The sequence below is a fragment of the Sinocyclocheilus rhinocerous genome, unplaced genomic scaffold, assembly GCF_001515625.1.
Source record: "Sinocyclocheilus rhinocerous isolate Xijiao unplaced genomic scaffold, SAMN03320098_v1.1 scaffold567, whole genome shotgun sequence".
Classification (NCBI taxonomy): domain Eukaryota; kingdom Metazoa; phylum Chordata; class Actinopteri; order Cypriniformes; family Cyprinidae; genus Sinocyclocheilus; species Sinocyclocheilus rhinocerous.
This window is the reverse complement of record NW_015649134.1, coordinates 485,950-497,982: the sequence shown is the minus strand read 5'-3', so window position 1 is coordinate 497,982 and position 12,033 is coordinate 485,950. Positions and strand designations below refer to the sequence as shown.

The following is a 12,033-nucleotide window of genomic DNA, read 5'->3' as shown; positions in this document are numbered from 1 at the left end:
CTGTGAGTCAGAAGCGCCAGACTGTCCTTGCAAAGACATCTGAATATTTGGGTTGAACTGTTCTGGAACAGTGTTGTAAATACAACTTAACCACTGATTTCTAGATGTGTCCTCTTTTGCAAAGGCCAAACAAAGTAGTTTCACAACGAAACACAGCGTCACACGGCGGGCTTGAGTAAGCGGAGGCCGGCGGGCTTGAGTGAGGAATGGCCAGCGGGCTTGAGAACGGCGCGGCTGGCGGATTCGACAAAGGAGCGGCCGGCGGGCTTGCGGCAACCACATGTGACGACCCCGGGCTGGACTCCGCTTCGTCCAGAGCGGTGAAAACGGTGAAAGCCGTTCCGGCGATCCACACCGCGAAGTTTTTGTATTTCCTCAGCGACCAGCACGGATCAGCTCTAGGCATGACAAAGCGGACCAGCTCTAGGCCAAACAAAGTAGTTTTGCTTTCACAACGAAACACACAGCGTCTCCACGACATGGCGGCGGCGGCAACAACAATACTACAGCGAGAATAAAAGTTACGCCTTCTTTCTTTGCGTGAACATTTGGGTTATGCAAATCTTCCCACACAGTGACGTAGACATGTTGGGGTAGTGTTTAAACGAGGCGTTTTAGGAGGGCGTGGACAAGTCTTAACTTTTATAAAGAATATCTCTTTGGGTTTGAGACTTTAGTCTTTGCAACTTTAGGGATCTTTTCTATGCACAAACAGCTTGTAACACTCCGAAGAGAAAGGAAAATTTGAAATTCCATCATATGACTCCTTTAATAATAAAATCGAACAATGTGTTTGGGTTCTCAGCACCAAACCTCACAGTTTCCATTTTGGTTAGAATGCCGTTCTTGAAAGGACCTCACTAGGTTTTGGAACTGTCATAATGATCAAATGATCACACACACACACACAATCCTAAGACACTTCATCACTAACCTTCACTTCACTTTTTGGCAAATTGTTGATAATATTATAATTTTTTTATAATATTAGAAGAGGGCTCCAACTCTTTCACATCCATTTACTAATATGATTAAAATTTTAATTGCTAAATCAACATGCTTAAATCAGCCTAATTAAATCTTAAGTAATGATTTGAAGTCAATTCATTAACTGAATTTGTTTGCTTTAGAAGTAAATGAATTAGTTCTGACCTCTGATCTGTGCAGCACTCACCTTCATGACGGGCTGAGCAAAGTATTTGGCACTCCAGTCGCAAAGACCCGTCTGCAGATTCACACTAATGAAGCTCCTGTGAGCGGCTGTCTCATCTCCATCCTCAGCAGTCTGAGAAATACACAGACAAACGACAACATGCATCTGAATCAGCAAAAGCTCTGTGATCAGGTTTTGTACTATGACCTACTGACTGTCATTTATCCTGCTAATTACATGACAATTAAAAAAAAAAAACAGCACGAATCATCAGCATGCATCATTGATTTTTGTTTAAATTATATTATTATGTTTTTATATTTTACATTTTATAATAAAATACATTACCATTCAAAAGTTTGGGGTTGTTAAAATCTTTTTGAAAGAAGTCTAATGCACACCAAGACTGCATTTGTAAAAACAGTAATATTGTGAAATATTATTACAATATAAAACAACTGTTTTCTATTTTACTATATATTTTAAAAGGTAATTTATTCCTGTGATGGAAAAGCTGGATTTTCAGCAGTCATTATTCCAATCTTTAGCGTCACATGCTCCTTCAGAAATCATTCTAATGTGCTCAAGAAACATCTCTTATTATTATAAATGTTGCAAACTGTTAATATTAATAATTATTGATTAACATTTAACTTCATATTTTATGGAAACTGTGTTACTTTTTTCAGGATACTTTGATAAAAGAAAAAGTTCAAAAGAACTTATTTATTTGAAATGGAAATCTTATGTAACATTATAAATGTCTTTACAGTCACTTTTGATCAGTTTAATGCATCTTTGCTATATAAAAGTACACATTTATATATAAAAAACACATAGATGACAATATGTAACCGAATTGCCAAATAAACCCTGACAGGGTGATTAGGTCTTGTATAATGACTGACGATCTGACTGTGCTTTATTCTGCTTCTTATGCAACTATTATGCAAACATTATATGAATATGAAATACTAATTTAATTTGAAATGATTTTATTATTTATTGTTTTTATTTATTTACATCATTTAAAAAATATATATATATACATATATTATGTTCATCCATAGTCCTCATTTTCTGTCATCCAGCTCTTTATGTCTCTTACGGGTTTCTTGTACTTCTGAGAGAAATTTTTGTGCTTTAACTGGAGACTACTGAGCTTCTAGACATCTAACAAAGGTTTTATGCTCTACATAAAATGAACACTGAAGGCATTCAAGGCCTTGGACACTGGGCTTTGAGTGGTAACATTGTTTGTGGTTTTATTTTGTGTCTGCGCCACAAAATAAGAAAACCACATGGAAGCAAAATAGGGTTTTCCTGAATTATCTGACATGTCAAATAGACAGTAAAGCTGTTTGTGGATAGATCTGTGGGAAACCAATATCACTGTTGTACCTGATCAGGACCCTTGTCAAACATCTTCCTGGTGCGTGGGAACTGCTGCGAGTGGGGCGCCTGACCACCCAGAGTTGGTGTGTATGGTGGCCGAGTGGGCAGCCCCTCTCGAACCGGCGGTTTGGGCACTTCATTGGTGAGGCTGGAGCTGGAGGCACCAGGCATAGGTGGAGATCCGCTGGAGGGAGATGAAGAGGGTTTGGATCTGTGGGAAGCACTACAACACCAACAAGCATGGCCATAACACACAGATTAATGCGCTGCAAAAAAACAGGGGCAGCATGCACTACAATGCTGCATGTTAAAATAAAGTCAACAGCAATAGCCAAGCACAGCCAATAAATATATTCCAAAAAGAGCAGGATGTTTGTTTAATAAATGCAAAAGAGAGTAAAATAAGAGAGATGCACAAACTATTACATTCTGCTTTGTCACCAGTTATTAAAAAAAATAAATAAATAATAATTCCAGACAACTATGTGGTCCTAATGCCGATTTTAAGCAAATTAAATACATATTTAAGTATGTGTAACTCACCCTGCTTGATGTATGAGTGTTCCTTTGCTGGTGGGGCTGGCAGGTGCTGACTGGGTCAGAGATCCTGAGTCCAGAATCCTCTGTGTACGAGCATTCATGGTGGCCTGATGTGAAAAGCAGTGGTAGAAGGCAGATGTATTACAAAAATGTAAACGTCTAAAACTGTGCATAACATAGTCCTGAGTGCATTAAAAGCAACAAAAATTCAAGGAAAACCTACATTAACAGTCGCAATTTACCATCTACCTGTACCAGCAGTGATTACTGTGCCATTTTAAAGTTTTGTATCTAAGTGCTAAAAAAATACTTTCTGGTGGCCCCGTAGGACTGCAAGTAAAATGTATACAGTTAATGTATGCAAATACAGAGAATGAATCTCTGTTTGAGCTACAACCCTAAAGACAAAAGCAACAGCAAAACTTTTCTTCATAACTTTAATCGCAGCCTAAAAGGGTAAAAATCTGAAAATATGCTGTTCATAAAAACACAGGAAGTTGACATATCTGCTTCATCTAAACCTAGTTAACAATCCCATCCTCTCATCGCCATCTGGAGAGATGGTCTAATCTGATTTATATGCTAAAACCTGCTGGGAAGCGAAAGAGAGGTAGATTCATCTTGATTGAGTAGACGGAAATAAAGTTATTCTGTGTTTGGGCTGCAGATCAAACATTAAAACGCTTGTGTTTGTGTCCCACAGATTCATTAAGTTAAAAAATAAAAAACAGAAAACAAAAAGATATGATGTGGATCACTGAAAGGTAAACAATAATGAAACAATAATCAATGATAGGGAATGGAAGAGAGAGAGAGAAATGATACATAAGACCAAATAAATCAGATAAAAATAAATACATTAATTTATGTTCTTAGTTACAATCCCCATAAAAGTGAGACACCAGCTATATTCCAAAATCTAGCGACTTGCCTTGCTACAAGACTGAGTGTCCACTGATATTAAGCACCACAGTGGCTTGAGGCTGTCTACACTAAAAGTGTCAAAGCAAAACTTCCATATGTTCTGTAGTTGAAGTCCTTACAAGCAACAGCTTAAAATTGGCTTCAATAGAGTTTGCTGCTATGTTGATAAGCTAGCAGCATGATACTTAAAAAAAAAAAAAAAAAATCCTAAATGATTCACACATTAAAAATATTATTTATAATGATTCATTTTTATTACACATTTTCTTAAACTTTTTTTTTATTACTAAATTAAGGATAAGTGCACTTATACTTTATTTGTTTTAGTTTTTTTAACTAGCTTGTCACAATGCATTTTGGTAAGTAAGATGCTTACCTTTTAGAAAAGCCATTCGTCGTGAGCATAACTTTGATGCCCTAAAATGCTACTTTTTATTTCATGTAGTTTGCACAAATACATAATTTCATAGTTGCTGCTGCTATGTTTTTACTCTAAATCCAAATCTGTATTATTTAAATCAAAGAAATAATGTAGAAGTATAAAAGCAGAGGTATCGCAGTGGCACGGGGGTGGAGTACCATTAAACACTATGCTTGCACACTGTAAACAATTCATAAAAAAACAAATATAAGCTCATCTTATCTGATTCTCATGTGGGATTGAGTTTATATATACTTGAAGTGTAAGCATGAAAAATCAGATACTAGATCATTAAAGTTACAAAATATTATTTGAATGCACTGCTGTCCTAAATATTATGCAATTGGTCCTAGTTCAAAAAAATGCAAAAAGTGCCTGAACGATTGATCATTTCTAGTGTTTTTTTGTGTGTGATTTGTAGTAACAAGATGCAATTTTGTATTGTAGTAGTAGTATATTACTTGCAGTGGTGGTGTATTGTCTTTCTACATACTTAAGGAGATGCACCTTCCTTTAACCAGTGGAGTTATAATGTACTTTTAGTGCTAGCATGAGTAAATGTCTGGGTAAGTTAGAACATAACAAGCTCTGATAGAGTGTGTGTTATTTTGCACTGACTTGACTCGGCAGGTCTATCTGAGTATCACAGCACAAATGTCAGCATGACAAATTGGCACTCATTGTCACCTGCTGCTCAGGAACTTAAGAAAGGTCAAAGACAAAACAAGTCTGATTATTGGAAATTTAAACAACCTTCGAAAGTTCTGCAATCATGGTTTAGAGACTTTTCAACATTAATCAGCATCTAGCACTTAAAAAAAGCACTGATGTAGACATGATGCAAGCAGACCTGAGAAATCAAGCAAGAATGTCTCATAGTCTGTCACTGGATTTTAAGAACTCCGGCTACCCCTCCTCTCTACAGTTTTGAACTCTGTAACAGGGTCAAGTCAAGTCACCTTTACTTGTATAGTGCTTTATAAAATACTGATTGTGTCAAAGCAGCTTTACATAGTCAAACAGGAAAATAGTTTGTCAATAATGCAAAAGGACAATAACAAAAAGTCGTTTTTCAGCTAAAGTCAGTTCATTGATGATTCATTGACGTCATCATCCAGTTCAGCTCTCTTCCAATAGTGTCTGTGCAATCAGTCAAGTGTCTCCAACTAAGCAAGCCAAAGGCAACAGTGGCAAGGAATCAAAACTCCATCTGTGACAGAAATAAAGAAAAAACCTTGGGAGAAACCAGGCTCAGTCAGGGGCCAGTTCTCCTCTGGCCACAAGAGGGGATTATACCAACAATTTCAAGCTTCAACTTAAAAACAGTATGGTGAACACAGGATGAAAAGAAGATTTTTAGTAAAGCGGAAAAGTGAATCAGTCTGCAGTAACTGTGTGTTTTCTGAAGTCTCTCTGCATCTTGCTTATGCTAGGTGATGTCAAAATGAGAGTGTTTTCCAGAAATCAAAAACCCCAACTAAAAAGATTTATAATGACAAATCTATTGATTAGTGAAGCCTCACAGACCTCTGTGAACCACATATGAAGCCAGTTTTAAGGTGTTGCATATGGCAAAATCATGAGCGTAAATTTGTAAAGTAAATTCTGCAAGATGTTTACCTCAAAATGTATATATACTTACATGAACTCAAATGAACAGAAAACCAAAAAATGTGGCCATATAAAGCTTGCCACTGTTTTAAGTTAGCAGTTAAGCTGAACTTCTGAAAACCCTTGAGCAATGTAATTATGAGGAAGTGCTTTGAAAATTTAGTTTGCCAAGCTACTAGCTACTCATAATTTGAAGCAGTTAAAGGTACTCTTTTGAGAAAAGAATTTGTTACCAAGATACTAAGGGAAAAAAGCTAACTACAGTACATTGAAGATTGAAGATCTGCTAGTTTAGTACACAACACAGCAAATTTCAATCAAAATAGTACAATATAAAATTACTGATTTATAGTCACTAGGATAAAAACAAGCCTCAAATTTATACATTTATACTGGGAAAAAAAAAAAAACTATGTCGAATACATAGCAATGAGCAAACTAACAAAATATTCACATACATTTTTATCTCTTCATTTACATTTTGAACAAACCAATAATGAATTAGACTTAGCAATGAAACATATGAGAGAGAGAGAACTGGACAAAACAATTGACTAGAATGAATCAGACAACAAAGGGAACAAAGAACGTTTTCCGGGAGATGTGTGTCAAGTTCTTTAACATTCCACCTGGAAACAAATATACCTTGATGCCAAACCCCCTCATGGAAGAAGAAAGCCGTCATATGTTTACAGCTGTGACAATGAGTGCTTATCATGATCAACTAAATGCTGGATTTTCAAAAGTATGTGAAATATTTAAAGTTCGCAGCATAGAATCTTTAAAATAAGTCTAAGGCTGATGATACACGGGGCAACTTTTTGAGCAATGTTGCCGTCAGCGGGCAACCAGGTGATACACTGGGCCCACGACCGATCTAAAGTATCCAGATTGAAATTCGTTACCCATCCTCAATGGGAAAGTGCCCAAGCAACATTGCTCAAAAAAAGTTGCCCGGCAAAATTGCTCAGAAAGTTGCCTCATGTATCATCAGCCTAAGAGTTCTACACACCGGGCTGTTATTGTCAAGAGGGTCTAGCTGCAGCCTTGCACTCTCAGACTTGCATTCTCAGACTTGCACTCTCAGACACTTGCGCTTCCGCTAGCGACGTCACTTGCAGTCTTTTATTTTTTTATTTTGTTCTATTTATCGATTACTTTTTGTTTGAATTGCTCAACATTTTACAACAGTAGCGAGAAGGGTCTGGCTGCAGCCTCGCACTTGCACTCTCAGACTTGCATTCTCAGACACTTGCGCTTCCGCTAGCGACGTCACTTGCAGGCTTTATTTTTTATTTTGTTCTATTTTATGTTACTTTTTGTTTGAATCTCTCAACATTTTACAACAGTAGCCAGGTGGTGAAGACAAGAAAAAAGAAACTAAATTACAATGTCACTTGCAATCGCCACTTGCACTCTCCGATACCTGCGACGTCACTTGCAATCGACACAAATTGTGCGTGTTGCCAATGGAGACAAGACGCTGTGGTGATTAAACGATTAAAACTAATTTTATATTATAACGTACAGGGTCCTGCAAGAAAAAGACAAGACCCGCAAATCCGTGGCCACAGAACAGCAGAATATGAACGCAATGCACAAAGTCTCTCGTTAAGCGTTTTCCTCCTGTAGAAAAACATAAACACTTAACATGGCTTCATGTATTAAGATGCTATTAAAATATCAAATTAAATATACAGTTTATTAATATAATGAATATGTATATAGTATTTTCCTCCCATACCGCAAAACGTGGCATGATGTGGCATAATGGACTAAAAAGGCCAAACTCAGTATGCTCCTCTACATTATTAATATACATAACTAATATGTACAGGCAAGCAGGTGAGCCCAGAATAAACGCAACACGCACAGTTTCGTGTTAAGCGTTTTTCCATATAGAATAAACTGTCTACAGCTCTTTTATATCATTGTCTTTGTCCATTAAGCTACATTACGTGTTTTATTTATAATGATTTTCTATAGGAGGAAAATGTTTAACGTGCAATTTAACGCATTGCGTTCTGGGCTCGTCTGCTTGCCTGTACGGAGTTGATCCTTTTAAAATCACTTAATTGGTTGCTTTACCTGTCAGTCATATGGCCTCTTGGGCGGTCCTTGGCCATTTAAAGCGGCCAAGGTTCCCAGACCTTCTGCCGTTAGTCTGAAGGTCTGGCTACGCGAGACTAGGGACTCGTAGGGCATATATGAGGATGCAGTATGTGGGCTTGTGTATGTGTGGACTTATTTTAGGTACATAAGTGCATGTTTTCTGGATTTTTACAAAAAAGAAAAGTACTGTGGCAGTATGGATTTGCAATGTATCAGATGGTAATAAAGGAACTCAATGACATTCATATGCAGAATTAGATTTATGATTTATGATTAGAGCTACAAGTGCTTCCTTGAACAATTTCATTGCATTCATCCACTTCATCGCATTCATTCAAACACTGGGTCGCATTCACTAATAATTGCGTAGATTATTTGTATTCATACACATTCGAACTTCTCAAGAAAACTTTCTGCCTAATTCACAACATGCATGCAAACACATGAATTTTTTCTTAACCTCATTCTAATGTTAGTAAATTTGGAGTATTCTAAACGTGTGCACGAGGTTAGTCTTTTGCATAAAACACTCTCAAACTCTCAAATCTCTATATAAGGGCATTCCGCACAACCCTTCCTTCACAGCCTTTCGTGCAAAGCCAAATGCGCCATCCTAAGAGTATCGTTAAGATCAAATACAAAATTGATCTTAAAAAATGTTATCAAATTTTAACACAAAAATGTGACTGGTACTCAACTATAATGAGCTTTTTACTGGCGTGGGTACCACTGCTGCCGCAATTACAAAATGCATTTGCAGCTATTGACCGCTAAGTGGCACTTTAACCACAGACTTCGACAAGTTATCAGGTTAACATATCAAAGCGTATTTTCGCAAGTAGCAGTTGGCCAGTGGACCAGATATGACGGTTGCAGTTGGTGGATAATCTAAGAAAGACACTGTTAAAATAATTCATATTCACAGAAGCAGTTATAGTACTTGTGAACTTATGTGCGTTTGTTATTTAGAAAGAATTCAAGCAGCATAGTAAATGTCAAGACTGTGAGCCTGTGCTTAAATTTTATTGTATGCTACACAGTACTACACTGCATTTTAGATTTTTACACATTCAACAGGTGTGCTGTATTATTTATATCATTGAATCCTATGTTATATTATTCTTGCTGTAAAATAAAGAAAAGGTGGTTTATTCAGTGGACCATTAAAAGTGGTAGCCTATTTAATATATGGCTTTATAGGCTATGCTAAATGTCAGTATTGTCACATTACTTATTACTTTCAAATGTTAGAAATTATAATAATTATTTGGGAAAAATATATCAGCTCACTAGCATGCCTTATTACTCATTCGTTTTAGTTGAAACATGAGGGCGTTTTATTAATTTGCAACTGCGTTTTAGTTCCATTGTTTAAAGGGGTCATATGATGCGATTTCATTTTTTCCTTTCTCTTTGGAGTGTTACAAGCTCTTGGTGCATAAAGAAGATCTGTAAATTTGCAAAGACTAAAGTCTCAAATCCAAAGAGATATTCTTTATAAAAGTTAAGAGTCAGCCACACCCCCCTAAAACGGCTCGTTCAAACACGCCCCCACATAATAGCATAATAATCTAAAATATTGGCCAGTACTAGATCACCAGCTAGTAATCTTAAATACTGGCTAGTAATTATATTATGAATAATTACAGAGATGAAATGTTATAATGTTATAATATTGTTGTTATTATTAACAATTGTTATTATTAAAAAAATATTTAGAACATTTAAAAGCAGAATAATGCTTATAATTTTCTAAAATTACATTAATCTGTTCCAATGAACTTCCAATATAAGTGGCTCACTGTAAAAGTTTTTTTTTTTTTTTAATGAGGGACGAGTTGAATTATTACACTACAAATGCTGTCGACTGAGCCTACCATGTACTGAACCCGGAATATTTCTTTAAGAATCTTTTCACTAACAGAATATTCTATTCTACAATACTTGCAGCACAAAATGTTCTGGATCTGAAACACTTTAAACAAATTAAACAACACTAAATATATATAGATACAAGCAGAAATAGCAGATATAAATATGTGAGCACAGTGAAATGGGGCAGATGCAAGTAGGTTCCCAGGAATGTCTGTACCTTGTATGCGATGCTGTTGAGAACCTTCATGGCCAAATCAGAGACGTCTGGAAATGGATCAGCTGCAAGATGCAGTAACACCCTCCAAATCTGAGTATATACACTGTTAAAAGACACTCCTGAAAAGAGAAATCACATTTCAACACATTTTGTTAGTTTCATTTTAAATAAAGGAATGATGCATTCGGTGCATTCAATGAGGATTTCTGTGGAAACATGACTAGAGATTTAAATTGAAGTTCAGATCCTCCCTATAGACATTCCTTTCAAAAAGGTACTGCTGGGAACCTTGGTACAGTCACACTATCAAAATACAGTGCTACTTTTATATGGTACTGTATGATTAAGATTTTTATATACAATGACAGTTAAATTGTACTTACAAGAATACCATGGTATTGCCATGAAAAACACAATAAGAAAACATAGCAATATTATGGTACTTTCATTACAGCAGTATCAATTAAAATTTTACAGGGAATAAACCCTGAAATACCGAAGCCATCTCTCTTTTATTCAGTCATACCAGTTTTTACAGGACAGATTAAGGTCAATTGTTTATGATTTTGTCGATACATCCAAGAAAAGAAACAGATGAAACTGAATATCCTGAACAGTCATTAAGGTCACTAATTACTTCACCTCCCTGTACCAATAAAAACAGAACTATCGATTTACACAATATTAAAGGGGTCATATGATGCGATTTCATTTTTTCCTTTATCGACGCGTTTCAAAAAGGCGGGGCATAGAGGAGAAACAATAATGCACAGTATGTGGAAAATAATGTGTTTTTTTTACTTTAAACCGCATAAACACATTTCATTACACCAAATACACAAAATAATGTTATTTTTAGCAGCATCATATGACCCCTTTAATTAAGCAGATCTCATCCATCTTTCATTAGTAGCTGTCATTACTGTTATCAGGATGTCATTGACTGCTCCGGAAATGATGTTTTCATAAGAAGGAACCAGCTGTGGGAACACGTTGACTTCAATCTGACATTTTCTCTCCTGTTCCTGGAGTGAACCAGCAACCGCAGCTGACATTATCATTCTTTTGTGGTTTTTCTCCCAATTCTCATGCATTTTCATTCTGTCATCATCTGCAGCATGCCACCCCTCATTTCTGTCACTAGTTCATCCTGCTCTGCCCCATTCAGGTGATGAAGACACATTCCTTCAATTATATTGTGTTGCCATTCGCACCTCATTATGAGACTGGGTGCATCTGCCATGTGTGTGTGTGTGTGTGTGTGTGTGTGTGTGTTAACGTCAATATCCTATCCACTGGATGAGCGTAGCTGTGCTGGAGCTTGTGTATCAGGTGAGTGTGAACATCAAGATCAACATCAAGCAAGTGGGCACTAGGCAGATGAGCATATTTGTGATGCAGAAAGAGTGTGTGCTTTCTCTATGGTCCTGTGTGAGAGTGGAGCCCCTCATCATTCACATGCACAGTGTGTCTGCCATCTTAACACACGCACAATCCAAAGTGCTTCATGAACAGTCTCCAGAGACACCTCCTCCAACTTGCTCTCTCTTCGTGCACTTTTTTGCTTAGCCACACAATAACAGCAGTTATGGAGAGCAGATGTTCAATGATCTGAAAGCTAATAAGCAGTCTTCTGACCCTCACTCTGAGAGTCACTTCACCTAAATGCTGATCTTAAGCGATTTCAACAAAAATTAGTAGTAATCTAATTAAAATTTTGCAGCTAATTTAAACTAATTTAAATTTTGCAGATAAGAGAAATCAACAACCGTCGAACAATCAGCA

At 36.6% G+C, this 12,033-nt stretch overlaps 1 protein-coding gene across 1 annotated transcript in view; it reads right to left on the bottom strand.

Moving 5' to 3' along the window:
- Positions 1 to 12,033, bottom strand: part of rptor (regulatory associated protein of MTOR, complex 1) — a 304,247-nt gene that overhangs the window by 33,157 nt on the left and 259,057 nt on the right. The window contains exons 22-25 of the mRNA XM_016515002.1: positions 10,249 to 10,367; positions 3,092 to 3,195; positions 2,555 to 2,732; positions 1,175 to 1,285 (exon numbers count right to left, since the gene is read on the bottom strand). Of these exons, the coding sequence (XP_016370488.1) occupies positions 1,175 to 1,285; positions 2,555 to 2,732; positions 3,092 to 3,195; positions 10,249 to 10,367 (512 nt within the window). The remainder of the gene's footprint in view (positions 1 to 1,174; positions 1,286 to 2,554; positions 2,733 to 3,091; positions 3,196 to 10,248; positions 10,368 to 12,033) is intronic.